The sequence below is a fragment of the Mustela nigripes genome, chromosome 7 (assembly GCF_022355385.1).
Source record: "Mustela nigripes isolate SB6536 chromosome 7, MUSNIG.SB6536, whole genome shotgun sequence".
Lineage (NCBI taxonomy): Eukaryota > Metazoa > Chordata > Mammalia > Carnivora > Mustelidae > Mustela > Mustela nigripes.
The window spans coordinates 25,742,834-25,765,282 of NC_081563.1; the positions used below are offsets into that span (position 1 = coordinate 25,742,834).

At 35.9% G+C, this 22,449-nt stretch overlaps 1 protein-coding gene across 3 annotated transcripts in view; it reads right to left on the reverse strand.

The window, feature by feature from the left end:
* Positions 1–22,449, reverse strand: part of MEMO1 (mediator of cell motility 1) — a 118,476-nt gene that overhangs the window by 28,202 nt on the left and 67,825 nt on the right. For 2 of the 3 annotated variants that reach the window (XM_059405385.1, XM_059405387.1), the window contains 3 exons: positions 20,504–20,572; positions 12,693–12,805; positions 10,694–10,805 (listed from right to left, as the gene is read on the reverse strand). In XM_059405385.1, the coding sequence (XP_059261368.1) occupies positions 10,694–10,805; positions 12,693–12,805; positions 20,504–20,572 (294 nt within the window). The remainder of the gene's footprint in view (positions 1–10,693; positions 10,806–12,692; positions 12,806–20,503; positions 20,573–22,449) is intronic. The other variant, XM_059405386.1, reaches the window with a different exon arrangement.

Consider the following 22,449-nt stretch of genomic DNA (forward strand, 5'->3'; position numbering starts at 1 on the left):
TCTGGCAGTTTCTGAAAGTTAAAACATAGATTCATGTGACCAGACACATCATTCCTAGTATCAATTCAAGAGAAATGAAAACATTTGTACACATAAAGACTTATACAAGAATCTTTGTAACACTATTCCTAATAGCCAAAAATGGAAGTGATCTAAATGTCCATCAACGGGTGAATGGATAAACAAAATACGGTATATTCACATAATGTAATAACTATTTGGCAATAAAAAGGAATGAACTATTGACATATACCATAACACGGATGAAGCTCAAAAACAGTATGCTAAGTAAAAAAGGACAGATATAAAAAACATTTCATAGGATTTCATTTATGTGAAATTTCCAGAAAATACAATCTATAGAGACAGAAAGCAGATAAATGGTTGCTTAAGATTCAGAGTCGGAAGGGCACCTGAGTGGCTCAGTCCATTAAGCTTCTGCTTTTGGCTCAGGTCATGATCCAGGGTCCTGGAATGGAGCCCCACATCAGGCTCCCTGCTCAGCAGGGAGCCAGCATCTCCCTCTCCATCTGCCCCTCCCCCAGCTCATGCTCGCTCTCTCTCTCCCTCCCTTTCTCAAAAAAATAAAATCTTAAAAAAAAAAGAGAGAGATTGAGAGTCAGAGCCACAACTGCCCTCAAATACACACAGGGCTTCTTTTTTGTGTAATGAAAATATTCTCAAACTAGATGATGAGAATGATTGCACAACTCTACAAATTTACTAAGAATTGCTGAGTTGTACTCTTATGTGAGTGAATTTTATAGGATATAAATCATACAATAGAGCTGTTAAAAGAAAAAAAAAAATCCATCCTTGCTCCTTGCAAGCTGTGCTACCTGCAGCAGGTTACCTAAAACTACCCTAAGCCTCAATCTGGTCATCAGTAAAAACAGAGTTAATAATACTTACCTTACTTACAAGGCTCTTATGAGTACTTTAGTAATGTAGAGTTAAGTTTTAGCTCTTTTTCTATCCTATACCTTAAACCGTACTGCAGAAAATTAATATATCCAAGATGTGTAACAGACTAAAAAGAACTGACCTGTACCCCTGGGGATAAAAATATATGTTTATAAAAAATAAAAAATTAATAAAAAAAATAAATAAAATTAAAAAAAAAAAAAAGAACTGAAATCCCAGAACCCTGAGAGGAGCACTTGCTCTAAAAACAAATAATATCACTATATCACCAATAGTCTTGAAGGTACAGAGCACTGAAAATCTACATTCTAATATCCAAGGACATTGACTGAGGCCACAATTAGAAAGAAAAGGAAAATTTTAAGATCTAATACAAACCGAAGATTTAAGAAATGTTAGAATGCCATTTAATTGAGTCAGAAACTTATAGCAGGCTTTCCTATTAGGAAAAGAGGATAGGGAATCTTGCAGAGAAGTTAACCTAACAGGTCTGTTGCAGCAATTTTTAGAAGGAGCTGCTTGTAAAGACTAGCCCTTGGCTTTTACAATGTTCCCTCCTTATGCTGATTAAGGCTGTTTTACCCACTTGGAACACTGGTACCAGCTTGCCTGGATTGTAAACAAAATGATAATGGAAAACACCCACTTTCCTTCTGAGAGTCTAGAATTTCAGTAGCTGAGGCTATTTAGGCAGGCAGAGTCCCTACATGATCAGCCCCCAATCAAAATCCTGGATTTTGAATCTTAAAGCAGGCTTTCCTGGCCAGAAAAACTGCACCTGTGTGACCTTCTATCTGACCCATCCTATGAGAGGGGGAATGCTGGAGGTCTGCACCTGGATTCCTCCAGACTCTGCCTGTGCGTCTTCTTGTGTATCCTATCTCTTCCAGTAAGCCATAACCACGAACAAACTGTGAGTCCTTCTAACAAGTCTTCAAGTGTAAGGCGGGTGGTAGAACCCCTGAAACATGTGGTAAAGGCCAAGTGGCATAAAGGAATCGTAACAGCAGAGTTTTAGGGGAGCCTTATATAAAATAATTTCTCATCTTTTCTTCCTGATCAATCTCACTTTCAGACCACAGAGACAAGCATAAAGACTTTGTATAGAATACTCTGATTCACTATAAGAAAGAACAAACTAAAAAGATCCAGAAAATATTAGGCAGAACCAAAGAACTGGGGAAGGAGGAAGAGAGAAGGGAAAGGAGGAGGCAAGGTAGCTGTCAGTGGCAACTACGGTTAAGATTTAAGTCATTATAAGTCTCCACTGCTTCATCTGTTAAGTGAATCTAATCAGATTATCAAAATGAATTTTAAAGGTTAGATAGTTTTCTTAATTTTCATTTGAGTAAGAATACTGAGAAAAAAGGTTTATACAGGGTGGGCATATTTCAGGTACCACTCAACCATCTGAAGCAAAATAACCTTATAAACTGGTTAAGCTTGCTGTCAAAATAATAAACTCTGATATTTTAGTAGGAACAAGTCAACATTTCCATGCCCTATTTCTGACCTTACCATCTCTGATAATGGCATATTAGGCCTTTCACTTCTGCATGCCCTTAAAATCATGATAATCTCCCACACAGAAACATTTACCAAGTTCTACAGACTCTAACCTTCCAAAGTCTCCCACCATCTGCTCAGATTGCTACCCATTTAACCACTATAAAAGGTTTTTTAAAAAGTAGTAGAATAGGGGCGCCTGGGTGGCTCAGTGGGTTAAAGCCTCTGCCTTCAGCTTGGGTCATGGTCCTGGGGTCCTGGGATCAAGACCCACATCTGGCTCTCTGCTCAGCAGGGAGCCTGTTTGCTCCTCTCTCTCTCTCTCTCGCTGCCTGCCTCTCTACCTACTTGTGATCTCTATCTGTCAAATAAATAAATAAATATTTTTAAAAAATAATATAATTGATATGTTGAGAGGAAAAAATGCGATCATATAAAATGCTCAATTAAAACCACAAAGGCAGAATAACAGAAAACAAAATAGAAATAAAGAACAAGGGTAATAAGTAGAAAGCAGTAACAAATATGAGAGATATTAATCCAACTATATCAATAATCCTTTAATAGGTGAATGGATAAACTGTGATACATCTATAAAACAGAATATTCCTCAGCAATAAAGAGAAATAAGCTATCAAGCCAAAAAAAGGCATGGAAAAACCTTGAAAGTATATTATTAAGTTAAAGAAACAACCTGAAAACGCTGCATACTGTATGATTCCAATTAAATGACTTTCCAGAAACTGTATTATTGTATACTATGAAGCGAGTAGAAAAGGGAAGTGAGTACCAGGGAATGGTTGGGGGGAATGAAGAGGGAAAGGATGAATGGGAAAAGTACAGGGGATTTTTTAGGACAGTGAAATGATTCTATATGGTACTATAATGGTAGATAACAAATACTTCAGACATTTGATAAAACCCATAAACTATGTAACACCAAAAGGGAACCCTAATTAAACTATGGACCTAGTTATTAATAATGTAACAACACTTCTTCATCAACTATAACAAATGTACCATACTAACACAAGATGTTAAGAACAGAGAAAAACTGTTCGGTTAATAATAATTAATACCATACGAAGCCATCTTATAGTGGTGTTCTCACTCAGGGAAGTCAAACATACAATCAATATGGGTAAACATAAGAATTACAAGACTGCAGCTTATCAATCTGGGTAAACTGCATAAAACCAAGTTGCTCTTTTTTAATAATAGTCTAAGTACTCCAAGACTGATCAAATCCTAACCACACTGAATTTGTAAGATTGGCTAGAACCTAAAGCAGAAGATGGAACATATCTAAATACACTGTACAGTACTTTGAAGTTGTCTAAGTTCCAAATTATTAGCATTAACAAAAGTATTAAATGGCCAAGAAGATAATGATGATACTTTCATAGTGAACAGAAACAGTTTTGTAGTGCCGTATTTCTCAATGAAACACTTTCAAAGATACTAAAGCATCTTATTTACTATGCACATTTTTCTGAAGAAAAAGTAGTGAAGCTGAGGGAAAGGAATTGTTTTATATCTAGACTTGATGAATATATACAACTCTGAATTTGTCAATACTCATAGAATTCCTATGCCTTAAAGAGTCCATTTTGGGGCACCTGGGTGGCTCAGTGGGTTAAAGCCTCTGCCTTCGGCTCAGGTCATGATCCCAGGGTACTGGGAGCAAGCCCCTCATAGGGCTCTCTGCTCAGCAGGGAGCCTGCTTCCCTCCCTCTCTCTCTGCCTACTTGTGATCTCTACCTGTCAAATAAATAAATAAAATCTTTAAAAAAAAAAAAAGTCTTAAAAAAAGAGAGTACATTTTACTGCATATAAATTACCCAAAACAATTCATTAAAATTTTAAACTGTAAACAAACAGTAAACAGGAATGGGAATGATACAGAGAGAGAACACGTGGGGGGATGTTAAAGGTAACTAAACAAGAAAAAAGAAGTATAAAATGCTATTAATCCAGTGCTATTAATATTCAGAGTTAACCAGTTTTTTTTTCAAGATAGACGGTTTCTACATATCCTAACTTAATTCTCTCAATACAATTACAAGCAATGCAAAATTATGCATTTCAATAGTTAAAGATAATATATGGAAAACAGGATCAGAATAAGTATGCAAGATATGATCTCTTATTTACATATTTTAATCTACACAAATAAGTATGTGTATATATAAATCTCACACAGATAATACAAATGCGTACATATATATGTTAGTATACACATAACAATTTTTACTATCAAATGAACATTGATAAGTGAACACTGGTTTACTATCAAATGAACAGTGGCAGAGAGGCTTTAAGTCTCCATTTTATACTTCTTGATGCTGTTTACATTTTCAAGCCATGTACAGCACTGTACAAGTATTTTTTTAATGACAATAGGGTTAACTAAGCAAGGAGATTATGGATCATTTCATGTTTTCACCTTTATACTACTCATTATTTCTTTTAAAAGTGCTAATGAATATTATTTTTTAAATCTATTTAAGATAACACAGAGAATTATAAAGACTACCTTAGGTATTTAATTTAAAAATCTGAAATGACTATAGTGAAAAAAATGAAAGAAAAGTTAGAAAATTAAATAGTCAACTGATGAAAGTATTATATAGACATTCTAGAAAGTTCTATGCGTACTCAATAAATAGGAGTAAAAATGACATGGAAATTGCTTCATAATATGAAACAGAGTTAATAAGAACATTTGAACTCATTTTAGGAAAAATATTTAATATTTAATAATGGGAAGATCATTATTACTCCATTTAACAATTAATTATGAGAATCCTTTTGTGTACTAGGTCCTGTGTTAGGCACTGAAAGTACAGTGAAGACTAGCTGTCCTCAGGCAGGGAACAGATTAGGGAACAATCAAGGAAGGGGGACATATACAGGCAATCACCAAGAGTTATTTAACTACAGTGGTACTGTAGCAAGCTGTCTTTAAGTATAATCCCCGAAAATTCGTCCCACTTCTGAATGCCCAGGTCACGCCTCCCATCAAAAGTAGAATCTCTTTGGGACGCCTGGGTGGCTCAGTTGGTTAAGCAGCTGCCTTCGGCTCAGGTCATGATCCCAGCATCCTGGGATCGAGTCCTACATCGGGCTCCTTACTCGGCAGGGAGCCTGCTTCTCCCTCTGCCTCTGCCTGCCATTCTGCCTGCCTGTGCTCGCTCTCTCTCCCTCTCTCTCTCTGATAAATAAATAAAATCTTTAAAAAAAAAAAAAAAGTAGAATCTCTTTTTCCCTCCCCTTGAACGTGGCCTTGCAATTTGCTTGGATGAAGAAAATGTGACCCAAGTAACACTGTGCCAATTCCAATCCCACATAGTAAGATGTCTGAAAGTTTCTAGTTTTGTTTTCTTGCTGCCCTGAACTGCCATGTACTTCATGATAGTCCACGACCACCTGAGGAGAGGGACACCATGTGAAGAGAGAGGCCCTGCAGGACAATGACAACAGGCGAAATGGAGAGCACCGAGACAAGAACACTGAAGGTAGTTCAGCAGACAACCAACATCGCAGCCCCAGACAAGAAGTGAGGTAAAGAAGTGATGAGCCTTCAGCCTAGTCAGCCTGCTTCACCAGGCAGCAGATGAAACAGAGACAAGTTGGCACCACTCACCCCGACCAAATTTCTAGTTCACAGAGTCATAAGCAAAAAACATAGGCACTTTGAAGTGATTTGTTATACTACAATAGGTATGTGAGATTAAAAAGTGGTGCTTGAAAAGGGTGCTACTGGAACAGAAACCTGAAACACTGGCTTTGAGGACACTGAGACAGGCAGAAGCTGGAAGGGCAAGAAAGAGACAAGCTTCCTGTTAGAGTGGTAAGGAAACTGCTATACAAAGCAAGAAGAAGAGGTGCCCATATTATAAACTGGCAGAACAATTAGCATTATGATCACAAGTAAAAATAACTTAAAACATTAAAAATATACCTAGCGAACCTATAGATCTAGCTAAGATCTCTAGGCAAAATATTCAAAGTGTCACTGGATTCTTTATAGCCAAGTATGTAAAGGTAAAAGAAGAAAAACATGAGCTAAAGAATTACAAGCAGAATTTAAAGGAAATATTTCTAACCAGGAGTTGCTTGGTTGGAAAATAACTGCTTCTTATCACTACTACAGATAGCAAAAGACTGTCAAAGAAATGACATGAAGACAAAGATCAAATCCAGAGCACTGCCAAGAAGTCATGGGCTCACAATCATCAAATCAAAAACTCATCTATAAAATCCTTTATTAAGACTACTGAAAGACTTAATAAGATAGGGCTTACATTCTCTCTCAGGTAGGCAAAAGGGCTTCTAAGAACCTTATAGGACCCTAAATTGGGATCCAAAGTAGAGAGAGTCCTGTCACTCACGAACTGTGGATGTGACTATTGCCTAATGGAATGCACTTATACTTGACCCACAGAAAACCCACAATGTTTAGACTAAAACAAACATTGTCCCAAATGAAAAGAGGCCTTTAAGTCTTCAAACTGTCACACACATGAATCAGACAGAATTGACTACTCAGGTATAAACAAGGCCCATTTCATATGGAGAAGTAAAAATGAGTCAGCAAGTAGAGGCAAAAGCCCAAAAGACCAAGCCAAGAGCCGAGAAAAGTAAAGAATTATGTAAGCACTACCAGAAGTCAGAGCCAAGACCTAATCAAAGAACATTCGCTGTTCCCTGATTAGATTTCAGAATTGCTTTGGACCAGAGGCTGCTAAATGCTTCCCATTCTTTCACTCTCCACTGGGAGTATCTATTGTGTGGTTAAGAATTTCTGTCTTGGGGGGCACCTGGGTGACTCAGTCGTTAAGCGTCTGTCTTCGGCTCAGGTCATGATTCCAGGGTCCTGGGATCAAGCCTCACACCAGGCTCCCTGCTTCTCGCTCTCCCACTTCCCCTGCTTGTGTTCCCTCTCTCACTGTGTCTCTCTCTGTCAAATGAATAAATAAAATCTTAAGAAAAAAAAAAAAAAAAAAAGAATTTCTGTCTTGGGGTGCTTAGGTGGCTCAGTTGGTTAAGTGTCTGCCTTTGGCTCAGGTCATAATTCCAGGGTGTGGGCTGAGCTCCTCGTTGGGGCTCCCTGCTGTGTGGGGAGCTTGCTTCTCTCTCTCTCTCTCTCTCTCTCCCTCCCTCCCTCTCTCTGCCATTCCACCGGTCTATGCTCTCTCGGCCTCTGTCAAATAAATAAAATCTTCAAAAAAAAATTTTTTTAATTCCTGTCTCAAAATTGTATATGGAGTGAATGGAGGGTGCAGGTGGGGTAAAACTTGTCTTCTTAGTTCACAGGTATCCAAAATCAAGAGAAGCTGTACCCAGAAATCCTCACCCACATGCTGACCTAATGTAAATCGTAAGGTAAAAGACTTTGAAACTGAGGTCCTAACTGAACAAGACTTCTGGGCATCTTAGGAGGACTGAGTACTGCACGTTGGAGAGACACCATACTGTCCATTAGAACAAGTGTGATACAGTCCATCTGCAAAGACGACTACCAACAATTCCTCCTATTCCTGACTTTACACATGCTACTCCTCCCATCAAGAAGTGGAATCTATTTCTACATCCCTTAAATCTTGGCTAATGTTGTGTTCTGCTTTGAAAAAGAGAATGTGATAAAAATAATGCTGTCTAGTTTCAGGCTGAGGCATTAAGAGGCTGAGAACTTTTGTTTTTGTTCTCTGGTTACCTTAAATCACCATGGAAAGAAATCCACGTTATCCTTCTAGAGAGAAGCCAAGAAGAGAGAAAAGCCCTGGCTGATGAGCAAATAGACCACCTAGAGAAGAAATGAAGTGCCTCAGCTAAAAGCTAGCACCAAGACTATTTTGGATCAACTAGCCCCATTCAAGTTACCTAAGTCAACATCTCATGGACCAAAGCAAGGTATCCCCTGCCCAAACTCCGGACCCCAAATTTGTGAGCAATTATCTACAGAATGATAGCTGTGATTTTAAACCATTAAGTTTTGAAGCAATCTTTCACACAGTAATGGACAACTAATACAGGTAGCAAGTACAGCAAAGGCTACAAAGGAAAAGTACTAGGTATTTTCTAAGAGTCAATATTAGAGATGCAAATGTAATCTGGGAGAGAGGGAAGATCTCTTGAGAAGTGATATACTTAACAGTAGTTATTTAATAATATTTAATAGAGGGGGAATTATGAACAAGAATTTTGGTTGATTTTAAGTTTCTGTTTTCCTAATTTTCAACATTACATGTTTTACTTTTGAAGTAACAACAAAAATATTATTTTGTTAAAAGTTCCTTAAGGATAGGGGCGCCTGGGTGGCTCAGTGGATTAAGCCGCTGCCTTCGGCTCAGGTCATGATCTCAGGGTCCTGGGATCGAGTCCCGCATCGGGCTCTCTGCTTGGCGGGGAGCCTGCTTCCCTTCCTCTCTCTCTCTGCCTGCCTCTCTGTCTACTTGTGATCTCTCTCTGTCAAATAAATAAATAAAAATCTTTAAAAAAAAAAAAAAAGTTCCTTAAGGATATTGTTGGCCTTATTAAGTCTAAGATATATTTTCTCATGATAAAATATGCAAACATTCCAAGAAATAACAAAAAGTTTTGTATTATTCTATGTAATTGAAGAATGGAATGTTCTGATTATACTAGCATTCCAGGAAATAAACAGCATATATTAGTTTAACAATTTCTAAAGGATTAGAATGTGGTAAAACACAATTAACCTAAAATTCTATTGCTTATAATTTAATATCACATTGATTTTCTGGAAACTTCTTCAGGTTTACACAATGCATCATAGTTATCATTGTGAATAGATGGAAATTAAATAACCTTTTCCTAACAGAATTTGGAGTGGAAATGATCCAAAAAGATTGCCACAATAGAATAAAACCAACAAGAAAATATTAAACCGTAGTAACTGAGAGTTAAAAAGAAACCACAAAAGTACAAGACAGAAAATAATCCAACTTAACTGTAGGAAAAAGACTTGGGCTTTAGCTGGCCACAAGGGTATATTACTCATTAACAAGTAAGCCATATCAACATGAAAAATATTAATGTGATCTTGGACTTCATTAATACATTTAATTAACAAATATTTACTGTAAACCTATACAGTACACCATGTATTTAACTAAGAGAATAAAATGACAAGATCCAGAGAAGGAATAATCTCACCACATTAAGAACTAGTCAAACTGTATATGGAATATTAAGTCCATGTAAAGGAAATGGTTGAAAAAATTAAACAAATGTGACTTACAAAAGGAAGACTTTCTAATTTGAATATTGCTCTAAAAGAAAAAAGCTCTTTAAAAAATTCTTTCAGGGATGCCTGGGTGGCTCAGGTCATGATCCCAGGGTCCTAGGATCGAGTCCCACATGGGGCTTCTTGCTCAACAGAGAGCCTGCTTATCCCCCTCTGCCTGCCACTACCCCTGCTTGTGCTCTCTCTTGCTCTTTTTCTCTGACAAATAAATAAAAGCTTTAAAATATTAAATAAATTAAACAAATAAACATTTTTCATTTTACAAAATAAATTACTGACTACTACCTAATGGGCATTGTGCTAGGCAGTGGGATACAAGTAGAGAATAAAATAGGTTTTGTCCCTGTCCTCATCCTACTTAATAGTCTTATGGGCATCCTATCACTGGAAGACCTTTAGTACGTACCAAATAATAATTTGTCAAGTATATCATAAAAAATATTCACGTATTTTGCATAAAGCTGAAATAAATGAGCTCCAATGTTACTTCCAAATCTAAAATTTTTGATTACTTACTTATAGCATAAAAGAATTTGTTATTCTGAGATAAATGTCTAATGAATAAAATAAAAGGCAGACACACACACACACCCGCACTCACATATAAACACACATAGAGGTTTTTAAGACATTATCACCTAATAAAAAAACCATGTCAATTCACATGTTCAGCCTTTATAGGCAAACTACTCAAAACCAACTTCAATCAACATTAGAAATACCCAATCTCAAAATTTTATCATTTCAAATAGTAAAATTTTTTTTTAAGATTTCTTTGTTTTTTAGTAATCTCTAGAACCAATGTAGGGCTCAAACTTCCAACTCTGAGATTGAAGAGCTGTAGGCTCTACCAACTGAGCCAGCCACCCCTCAAATAACAAAAAATTTTTTAAATCCCTTTATCCTAATAATTATTTTACCCAGTGAAAATAATTCCAAAGAACTTAATACTTGTGATTTCTCTGGGATTTCTTATATTAATCAATATACCTTTCCATGGCTTTAGCTGTATAAGGCAAATGCATTTCAATACTGTGTTCATCTTCATCTGTCTGCAGAGACATGCGTTCAAACATTCCTGTCTTCCATAGTTCTCCGTAAACTAAAGAGATTTCAAAATATAGTAAAACAAATATATTAATGTATATCCTTATTCTGTGAGACTCCACTCAGTAACAAAAAACTACATGCTTTGGCAAGAGACAGAAGAATCACATAATATTTTCCTTCATTTTTATCGTTAAAAAAGAAAATAACTAGCTCTTTACAAACTCAACAAAGCAGTAATACATGTGATGGCTACTCAGCATTTTCATATGTTGCACAGCTATATAAAAATAATCATTTAAAATGTTCATCAGTTCTTTTATTACATCTAAAATCACCTCTGGGTCTAAGCTTTCCCTTGATTTCAATCAGCACATGCCAACAAGAACACAGTTGATTAAAACTCCTAGTAAAACATGGCAAAGCCCCTGCTCCACCCACTCGTGAGGCTCATAATACAGTTTTCAAGTTTTGTTTCACTTTATTATAAAATCTGTGGGAATATTATTTCCCATCTCAGATGCCTGCCGCACAAAGAACAGAAAACTCCTATTAAGCATGTTTTTTCCTTCAAAATTAAAAATTAAGCTTCTGGGACAGACCAGAACATAAATTCACCATAACACCATGCCATAAATAATTCTAAAATGATCTAGTAATTCAGACCCTTCTGATGAATTATACTTAAAAATAGATATGATATAATAATAACATGAAATTTAATATGTAAAAAAGTGATATAAGAATATTTTTGTTTTGTCATAGAACAGAACCATTTTTATAATACATCCTTAAATGGGTTTACCAATATTCAAGAAACAAATGATGGCATGACTTTTTTTCTGCTCAGTTTTGCCTGATTAAAAATCACCCATTCCTTTACTAGGAAGCTATCTAAAACCAAAATTTTCTGAATGCTCCAACAAGGTTTTAAAAATAAAGTATGTTCCCTAAAAGCATCACAGGGAGTAATAAGGCTGTTATACTCCAGCTTCATTAGTAAAAATTATTCTACCAACAAATTACTAATACTCAGTAACAAAACCCCAAATTATGAAAAATTGGGCCCCAAAAATAAAGAAAAAGAGGTGATTGTCAATTTTGCAAATGGCTTCTTTCATCCTAGAGAAGAATTTGTTCCAAGATTTCGTGAAACAGTAAGCACCCAACATACTTGAAATCTGATGTGATGAACTGGAGGAATACAAAGCAAGCTCATGAAGATGGCTTTTGAGAAAGCAAATTGAATTCAGTTAAGGGGAAACTCTGAGTCAATTGTGGATGGTACGTACAAGAATATTTGTTTTGCTATTCTCTGTACCGTTCTACATTTTTAAAATGATGTTCCCCACTCTTCCAAAAATACTATTATAAAGTAAAAAGATTTCAATTTTCACATTCAATATATAAAATGAGATGAACTAAATAAAAGATACATAACAAAATAAGAGATACGTTTTAAAAATAAAATACACTTAAGATTTATGAAGCACCTTTGTTTCAGTGTTTCACTCCCCACCCCCATAAAAATCATCTGAGAATAAGGCATTATCACCATGACCTATTTACAATGAGGAAAGTGATATACACAGAGTCAGACTAACATGCCCAGAATCTTTCTTCAAGTTGTAGTGGGTACTAATTGCTTGTCTTCATGGTACAGTGAGTACAAGACACTTCCCTGAATACACATGTAATATGAACAGTCTGGAGACTAGTGGACCTGACAGATTTTTGCAGCTGGCAAAATAAACTCTGGTTGTCTTTAAGGCACACAGAAGATCTTCTAACTTTGTTTTTGCTTTATGCAGATAAGTTAAAATCAATTTTATCTTTAAAACTAAGATTTTACTTATACTATTCATATTTTTAATTTTTTAAACTAACTTATTTTTAAAAAGTCTTTAGCCCTTTAAAAGCTCTAAGATGTCTATATACTTACTCTTTTGGTCAATACGAAGGTCATACAGAGGTGTCCTATATATATCCACACTGGAAAGTGCACATCGAGAGAGGGGCACATGATGAGAAGGCCCAAGGATGAAAATTCTCCGGCTAGGAGATACACAACAAAAAGCACAGAACAATTGTACTTCTACACAAACCTTATTAAATAAAAGGGGAAAAAATAAGTAATTTTTAAAAATCACATGTGGTACCATTTTCTTTCTTGACTGATTTCATTACTTACTATTATGAGCTAAATTATGTACTCCTAAAATTTATGTTGAAGTTCCATGCCAGTACCTCAGAATACAACCATTTTAGGAGAAATATAACCATTTTAAGTATTAAAACAGATCATTAAGCAAAACTGAGGCTATTCAGGTAAGGCCTGAATCCAATGACTGGTGTTCTTATAAGAAGAGAAAGAAATATCAGGGGCATACATGCACAGAGAGTCAACCATAGGAAGAAGCATCAAGAAGATAATCGTCTGCAAGCCAAGAAGAAAGGCTTCAGGAGAAACCAATCCTAAGAGCACCCTCCTCTGGGTCTGCCAGCCTCTAGACTGAGACAAAATAAATTTCTGTTTTCAGTTAGGGTTAGTGGCAGTTTATTACAGGAGGGCCAGAAAACTACTATACACGCAACTGATTTGCTCCTCAGTTAATTAAGTTCAATTCCTTATCTTTGTCTTTTTGTTGAAAGGCCTTTAAAAGAACATTTTAAAAAAGAAGAAAAGAAAAGAACCATTTTCAACACCTGGACATACTAGTTACTGATTTACTGAACTACAGTAAATCATCTGCTACGCTTAAAAACATCTCTGCATTCATAATGTCCAGGATACAGAAGGTTTTCAATAGCTATATTCATTGAATTTAAAAATTTCAGCTATAAATAAAAGCCCCAAATTCTAACACGTTCTAAACTTGCCTCATAAGATTCACCACAACTTTAGTAAAACTACATGATAGTATAATTTCTAAAACTCCCTATAAAATATCATTACAAAGAACCATTCTGATAAAGCTATTTTCACATTTCTACCATAGCAGAGAAAAAAGGAATCTTGTTGAGAAGAAATTCCGTATAATAAGCTTTCTCTGTTCCCATTCAAGTAGATAGAAGTCATTCTCAAAAACAAAGAAACTTGATTATGTGTTATTTGCACTGCAGCTAAAGAAAAGAACTGGGCGAAACTATAGCTTAAATCTTTACAATCCCTTTATCTTGACATCAAGGGTAAAATTAACTTCCCCTCATTTTATCTCAAACATCACTACAATCTAAATTCCAAAACTACCCATTTTCTGTTCTCCCAGATTCAAATGAACAAAATCTTTCTTCAACACACACATACAAACTTACAGATTGGAAAACCAAAACTATGAGAAAGAATAAATGATAAGCTAGAAAAACGTACCTAGAAAAAATTAATTATACTCATTTTTCCAATTAATGGACAAAGACTGAGACATGAGCTAGTTCTTTCACACCAAAAACTTATAAGATAAGGAATGTGCTTATGCGATATATTTATTTTCATAAAATTCAATTACAGCTAAAAAAATTAACTCACTGTCTGCTACAGGTTACTTGCTGTGGTGGGGGAAGAGACAGTAAGGAAGATGTGGATGAGGAAAACAGAGATTCTCAGTTTAGAGTCCCAAAACTTCCTCAAGATGTCACAGATCGCAAACATAAGACTTCATGCACAGGCCATTCCTACTCAAAACCATAATCTCTTCATCCCCTTCCTCCTCCACTGCTAATACTCACTTCTTATCATCACCACTATGAGCAAAGTCAACAGCCATTTCCAATAAATAAATAAATCAGATTTAGATCCCTAAATGAACAAAAGAGATACCATTATGCTTTCCTGTCTTAAGAGTATATAAACATCATCACAATTTTTTTTTTTAAGATTTTATTTATTTATTTGACAGAGAGAGATCACAAGAAGGCAGACAGGCAGGCAGAGAGAGAGAGAGGAGGAAACAGGCTCCCCGCTGAGCAGAGGGCCCAATACGGGACTCGATCCCAGGACCCTGGGATCATGACCTGAGCCGAAGGCAGCGGCTCAACCCACTGAGCCACCCAGGCGCCCTCATCACAATTTTTTTAAATTAAAGTCTAATGAGGGACACAGATAATGGTTATGTTTAGGTGATTTGTCTAATTAAAAGTATTATATGAACTAAGAATCAAGTATGAAAAGAAGGCATTTTTATGATTGAGGAATGCATTTCTATGACAAGACAGAGGAAAAGAATATTTAAAATCAAAACACTCCTAGGAAATCCAGCATATATAATTAAAATATGAAATTACTTTTAAAATATCAATTTAAACTCAAGACACAGATACATTTCTAGGTAAGTGTAACAAGGTTCTAATAGTGACCAAAATATGAGCACTACTCCAGAAATAAACACCAAAGGTCAGCTTGGAAAGCCTAACTGTCCCCTGCAATACCAGACAATTTACTTTGTTGGCCTTTATTGCCAGACCCAATCCACATGAAAAGATAATACTGGTGTAGAAAAGAGCTCCCACCAACTGGAATTAGCCAATTGTGCACTCAATTCTTTCCATCCTAACAGAAACTCACTCATATGCAACACAAGGAAAAAGAGGTTTAGGTCATAACAATATGAAATCTTCATTAAGTAATAAACCCAAAAATAAACCAAAAATAGGCTAAACATCATTGAAAAGAAGGGTGGGGTGAGTACCTATTAGTAGTATTTTCAAAATGGGTCTCTTTGTTAGAAAAGAAAATTAATAATGTAAATAAAAAATAATCCATTTTTGGGCACCTGGGTGGCTCAGTTGGATAAGTGACTGCTTTCAACTCAGGTCATGATCGTGGAGTCCGGGGATCAAGTCCCACATTGGCTCCCAGCTCCACAGGGAGTCTGCTTCTCCCTCTGACCTTCTCCTCTCTCATGTTCTCTCTCACTCTCTCTCCCTCAAATAAATAAATAAAATCTTTTAAAAAAATGCATTTTTCTTTTGGGGAAATCTAGATTGCTAGATCCATTAACATCAAGACCTCAGGAATATTTTGGAGAAAAATGAGTAATATAGGCATTGAAAGCAATGCCACTTTCTCTCCCTCCAATTAACTGCAAAGTACTCGGTCTTTAAATGGGTAACTGATAAATTTAGCATATCATCACTGTTGTCATGTTGTCACACATGTAATAAAAAAAACCCTTAATATGAAAAAAAATAAAAGTCACGAAGTATTCTCTTAGAAATAAATGTAGCTTATGTATAATACCTCCAGAGAATTCACATTTGTAGAGTTACTATGAGAAGTATAGCCTGTGCAACCCATTAACAAGCTACGTAAGTATCTACCTTCATAAATATCAACTATTTGTTCTAAATAATGGAAAACAAGTAATTTTTTAAAGATGTTTCCTGGCAAGTAAAGCTATTTTAACTAAATTAAATGTCAGCTGGCCCCAAAGAAGATCCCTTTTGCTCTTTTTTCTACCCTGAAAGGCTTTCTGAAAGATATGAATCAAAATCAAGTTACTATCTAAGTACATCCTAAGTTCCAGGTTTTCTTTTTTTTTTTTTTTTTTAAAGGATTTTATTTATTTATTTGACAGACAGAGATCACAAGTAGGCAGAGAGGCAGACAGAGAGACGGGGAAAGCAGGCTCCCTGCCGAGCAGAGAGCCTGACGTGGGGTTGGATCCCAGGACCCTGGGACCATGACCTGAGCCGAAGGCAGAGGCTTTAACCCACTGAGCCACCCAGGCGCCCCCTAAGTTCCAGGTTTTCAATTAAAGTTTTAGTAACAGGAAAAGACATTGCAACAGTAAATATGAGAAAGAACTTACTTAAATATACCATTTTTTAAATTCCTTAAACAACCAAGGTACTCCTTTAAACGTAAGGTCTTGCAATGACTTCTCCTAATCAGAGGATAAAATGTAAACTCCTTACAATGGGTTCTGAAGTCTCAAATGCACTGGCCCCATCTTGCACGAACGACTTCCCCACCCCCCACCCCTTATCACAGTAGTTTGCGAATACTAATCTTGCAGTTCCTTGAAGACTGGAACACAACTCAGCCTACTTTAAAGCCTTCACAAGTGCTACTGTTCCTTTGGATCGGCTTAAAAATCATTTCCTCAGAAATGCCCTCCTCAACGCCCATGATCTAAATCCAATCACCCTGTGCTCCTTCAGCAGCACATAAACTAAATCCAATCACCCTGTATCACAGCACTTCTCAAATTGTGAACTGCAGATTCCAAAAGACCCTTTAAAGGAGTCCACAAAATCAAAACTATTTTCATAATAATCAGGAATTTATTTGCCGTTTCCACTGTGTTGGTATTTGTACTTAAAACGGTGCAAAAATGAGTCTGGGTAAACCACTGACACATCAGAACTATGATCATGGTAATGGAATCAAAATGTATGGCTAGTCATGTGCTCTTTACCTTCACCCACACCAAGGTTTGTTGGGTTTTTGTTTGATTTTTTAGGCCAGTTTCACTTACTTTCATTAAATCTTGAACTCTGAGTACAGTTTTATAAAAATAATCTATATAACAAAATGTATTAAATTGGTGGTGATAAATGCATAAAGCACTTTTGCAATATACTGAATTATGTCATGGGGAAAACACTTGTGTGATTATGAGTGTGATCTAAACCAAACTTTTTTTTCATGGAACACAATTTTTACTTCAAAAAGTGACTGTAGACAAATTATGGTTATTCCAATTTAGGTATTTGGCAGAAACTTCCTAGAAAATGAACAAAATAGGCCTGCCACTTCAAAGAAAACATTGCCCAAGACATAACTGAAGCTTTTATGTGATAATCAGACTCTTGCAAAACTTCTATCACTGTGAGATGGACAGCTCTCCAATAATTAAAGATATTTCCAGGGGTGCCTGGGTGGCTCAGTGGGTTAAAGCCTCTGCCTTTGGCTCAGGTCATGATCCCAGGGTCCTGGAATCAAGCCCCGCATCAGGCTCTCTGCTCGGCAGGGGGCTGGCTTCCTTCTCTCTGCCTGTCTCTCTGCCTACTTGTGATCTCTGTCAAATAAATAAATAAAATCTTTAAAAAATAAAAAAAATTTTCTGATGATATTTGTGGTGATATTAACAAATATGATTTTTTTGGCACTGTATGATGAAATGTCAACATTCAAAAGATCTGCACAATTCAATTAAGAAATATCTTCTAAATGTTCTATGCATGGTATGACAAAATCCAGCAAAGGTAAAAGATCCACTCAAGGGGCGCCTGGGTGGCTCAGTCAGTTAAGCGGCTGCCTTCAGCTCAGGTCATGGTCTGGAGCCCTGGGATAGAGCCCCGCATCAGGCTCCCTGGTCAACGGGAGCCTGCCCCTTCCCCTGCTTAGGCTCTCTTTATCTCTCTGTCAAATAAATAAATAAAATCTTTAAAAAAAAAAAAAAAAAAAGATCCAGGAGCACCTGGGTGGCTCAGTGGGTTAAAGCCTCTGCCTTTGGCTCAGGTCATGATCCCAGTGTCCTGGGATCGAGCCCCACATAGGGCTCTCTGCTCAGTGGGGACCTACTTCCCTTCCTCTCTCTCTGTCTGCCTCTCTGCCTACTTGTGATCTCTATCAAATAAATAAATAAAATCTTTTAAAAAAATCCATTCAAAGTACAAGAGAGTACAAAAGATGATCTTAGTTGACATGTAGGGAATGGATTAGTGTGGAAAGTAAGAATGGAAGCTAGCAAATTTAGTCTTCTGTGTTGGACTGGTATTTTTTCTCTCAACTTCTCATAGTTCCCAGAAAGACATTCTTCTATTTTTCTCAAAGGACTCTGAAACATTGCCAATCTTAAGGAGGGCCACGTTTAAGAGAATATTGTCAATGACTGCCAATCATTTTTAACCCTTGGACCTTCAGATTTATTTATTCAAAATTCAATTATTACATACTAATTATAGAATTAAGCTGATCACACCTTCATGCATCATTTGCCTCTCTTACTCCTCACCTCCTCCATCATCATCTTAGTCCTTGGCTCTCTCCCATTTACTCTTCTTCATTCCATCCACACTCTCTATCAACTTATTTAATACATGCTTTCTGCATCTACCAATATAGTTTCTATATCTCTCTACATATTACTAAGCCAAATTTAATTCAGGACTACCCTTCTAGAAAATAACATCATCAAATAGGTTTTGAAAAGGCTATCATATTCACTAACTTTGATTATAGCTATTTATAGGCTGAAATGAAGGAAACTTTTGGAAATCTTTCCAATCTAATTTATTTTTGTTGTTACTCATGAAATAAATTAGCTGAAATAGTATAATAAATATGTATTAAGAAGTACTTGTTAAAGACACTCCTCAAGACATCATAAATGAGGCCGGGCTAACCAAAACCTCATCAATTTGGCAACATTATCATTTTATTATTAAAAACTTACTAAAAATAATTTCCAACAAAGGTATGATACAATATGCAGAGCACACTACAAAAAAACTTCTTTTGAAGGATTATGCTCCACCTCTACTAACACAAGTCTAACCTAACAATCAACATTTGACAGAATTAAGATGGCTGATTTTACCTATTCGTACAGTGTGTAATAACTGGCGTACAGACTGGAGCCTGATACTAGTTCACATTTGTGAATTAAATATTTAAATAAGATGCTGGTCAGCGGGACGCCTGGGTGGCTCAGTTGGTTAAGCAGCTGCCTTCAGTTCAGGTCATGATCCCAGCGTCCTGGGATTGAGTCCCACATCGGGCTCCTTGCTCGGCAGGGAGCCTGCTTCTCCCTCTGCCTCTGCTTGCCATTCTGTCCGCCTGTGCTCGCTCTCTCTCCCTCTCTCTGACAAATAAATAAATAAAATCTTTTGAAAAAATAATAAATAAATAAATAAATGCTGGTCAGGAAATTAAGTAATTTAGGTGGCTATTTCTAGCAGAAGTTTTTGAAAGTTCACAAATTTCTTAGAGAGTCGTATATTACTTAATAAGTCTCAATCTGCCAGAAAAAAATTTTAAAGCTAATTTCAGAGCTTTTTTTTTTTTTTTTTTTTTTTTTTTTTTTTTTTTTAATGTTTTTTTTTTTTTTTTTTTAATTTGTTTAATATTTTTTTTTAAAGATTTTATTTATTTATTCGACAGAGAGAGATCACAAGTAGGTAGAGAGGCAGACAGAGAGAGAGGAAGGGAAGCAGGCTCTCTGCAGAGCAGAGAGCCCAACGTGGGGCTCGATCCCAGGACCCTGGGATCATGACCTGAGCCGAAGGCAGAGGCTTTAACCCACTGAGCCACCCAGGCGCCCCAAGAGCTTTTATTGAATAAAGAGCTAACATGCTTCAAACACCATATTACATTCACTGTCAGATTCTAAAATAATTCAGCTACCTCATTGGGTCAGTAAGAAATTATTTTCTTTCATTAACCACAATTTAACAAGCAGAATAAACAATTTTAAATTACAAAATGACTAACAGAACAAAGTGCTGTGCATTCTTAAAGATGTTCATCTCTTGATTTCAAAAAAAAATTTTTTTTAAACCAAAACATTTAACCTTCTAAAATTTCCAGAACTAAACATATTACCAACAAAAGGAAAAGTAAAAACTGTGTTCAGACAATGAAAAACAGTATAAAAGCTTTTCATAACCTATATAAGGTATAATAAATATATAAAAAGTTAAATTCTTAATGAAATCGAGTATATAACAATAAGCACGCCAAAACAAATTACTTCTGTGACAAAGTGGTTGTAATTCCCTCTCACTTAAACAAAACTGTGTATTACTTACGTAATAGATGGGTCCACTTGTTTGTAAGCATGAGCAGCACAAGACCCACAGTATGTATATCCTGCGTGGCTACAAAACAAAATATTTTTTAAACTTAATCATCAGATTCGAAATAAGATATTCTCAAAAGAAAAAACCTCTTGAAAGAAATATAATAACTATGGTAAACATCACAGAATTAAGTGTATAGATAAAAAAGCAATGTAGCTAATGATGCAAACTCTAGCACACAACAGAGAACATTTAATAGTTCTATGTTCTAATTTTAAATTTTAAAAAGCATTTTGTAATTTTTTTGGTCTTAAAAACAATTAAATTTAGATACTCCAGGCTTATTGGAAGTTGCTATGTAATACTAATAATACGTGAGTTTTTAACATTCCTCTTCAATATTATTAGCAGACTATTACATATCAATGAGACCCAGAGCAAATCAAATCAGACCAAAACAAATACCCTACAATAGCAACTCACTTTCTTTTTCTATTTTCTTTTTATTTATACTTTTTAAAAATTGAAGTATAATGAACATACAGTGTTATGTTAGTTTCATGTATACAATATGTGATTCAAGAATTCTATACATTTCTGTGTTCATCAAGTACACTCCTAATCTTTTATCTATTTCACCCATCATCCCCCTAATCTCCCCCTCTCTGGCAACCACGAATTTATTCTCAGTATTTAATAGTCTGGTTTTCTATCTATTTTTCTTCCTTGTTCATTTTTTTTTTTACATCTTACATATGAGTAAAATCATATTGTATCTGTCGTTCTCTGACCTATTTCACTTGGCATTTATAACCTCTAAGTCCAACCATGTTGTCACAAATGGCAAGATCTCATTCTTTTTATGGCTAATATTTCATTGCATATGTGTGCACATGCGTGCATGCATGTGTGGGTATGTGTATATCACATCTTCTTTATCCATTCATCTATACCAATGGACACTTGAGTTGCTTCTGTATCTTGGCTATCAGGAATAATGCTACAATAAACAGGGATGCATGTATCTTTTCAAGTCCGTGTTTTCGCTTTCATTGGGTAAATATACCAAGTAGTGGAATTACTGGATCATGTGGCAATTCGACTTTTAATTTTTTTTTAAGATTTTATTTATTTTTTTTATTCAAAAGAGAAAGTGTACACAAACAGAGAGAGGGGCATAGGGAGAAGAGGATTCCCCACAGGGCAGGGAGGGAGCCCAAAAGAGGAGCTCAATCCCAGAACCCTGAAATTATGACGTCAGCCAAAGGCACACTTAACCAACTGAGCCATCAAGGTGCTCCTCTACTTTTAATTTTTTGAGGAACCTCCAACCTGTTTTCCACAGTGGCTGCAACAATTTGCACCAACTGTGCAGGAGGGTTCCTCTTTTCCCACATCCTCACCAAACTTATTTCTTGGCTTTTTGATTCCACCTACTCTAACAGATAAAAGCTGATTTCTCAGTGTGGTTTTGATTTGTATTTCCCTGGTGATTAGTGATTAAGCATCTTCCCAATGTGTCTACTGCCCATCTGTATGTCTTCTTTGGAAAAATGTCTACTCAAGTCCTCTGCCCATTTTTATCAGATTACTTGTTTTTGTTGTTGTTGTTACTTATAGACATTCTTCATATATTTTAGATATTAACTCCTTATCAGATACATAATTTGCAAATATCTTCTCTCATTCAATAAGCTGACTTTTTGTTTTGTTGATGGTTTCTTTGACTGTACAAAAGCTTTTTATTTTGGCTTAATCTTTGCTTCTGTTCCCTTGCCTGAAGAGATATCTAGAAAAATATTTCTACAGCCCAAGCAATCTCTATTAAAATACAGTCTTTTTCAAAGAACTGGAACAAATAGTACTAAACTTTGTATGGAACCACGAAAGACCCCAAACAGCCAAGCAATCTTGAGAAAGAGGAGCAAAGCTGAAGGTATCACAATACCAGATTT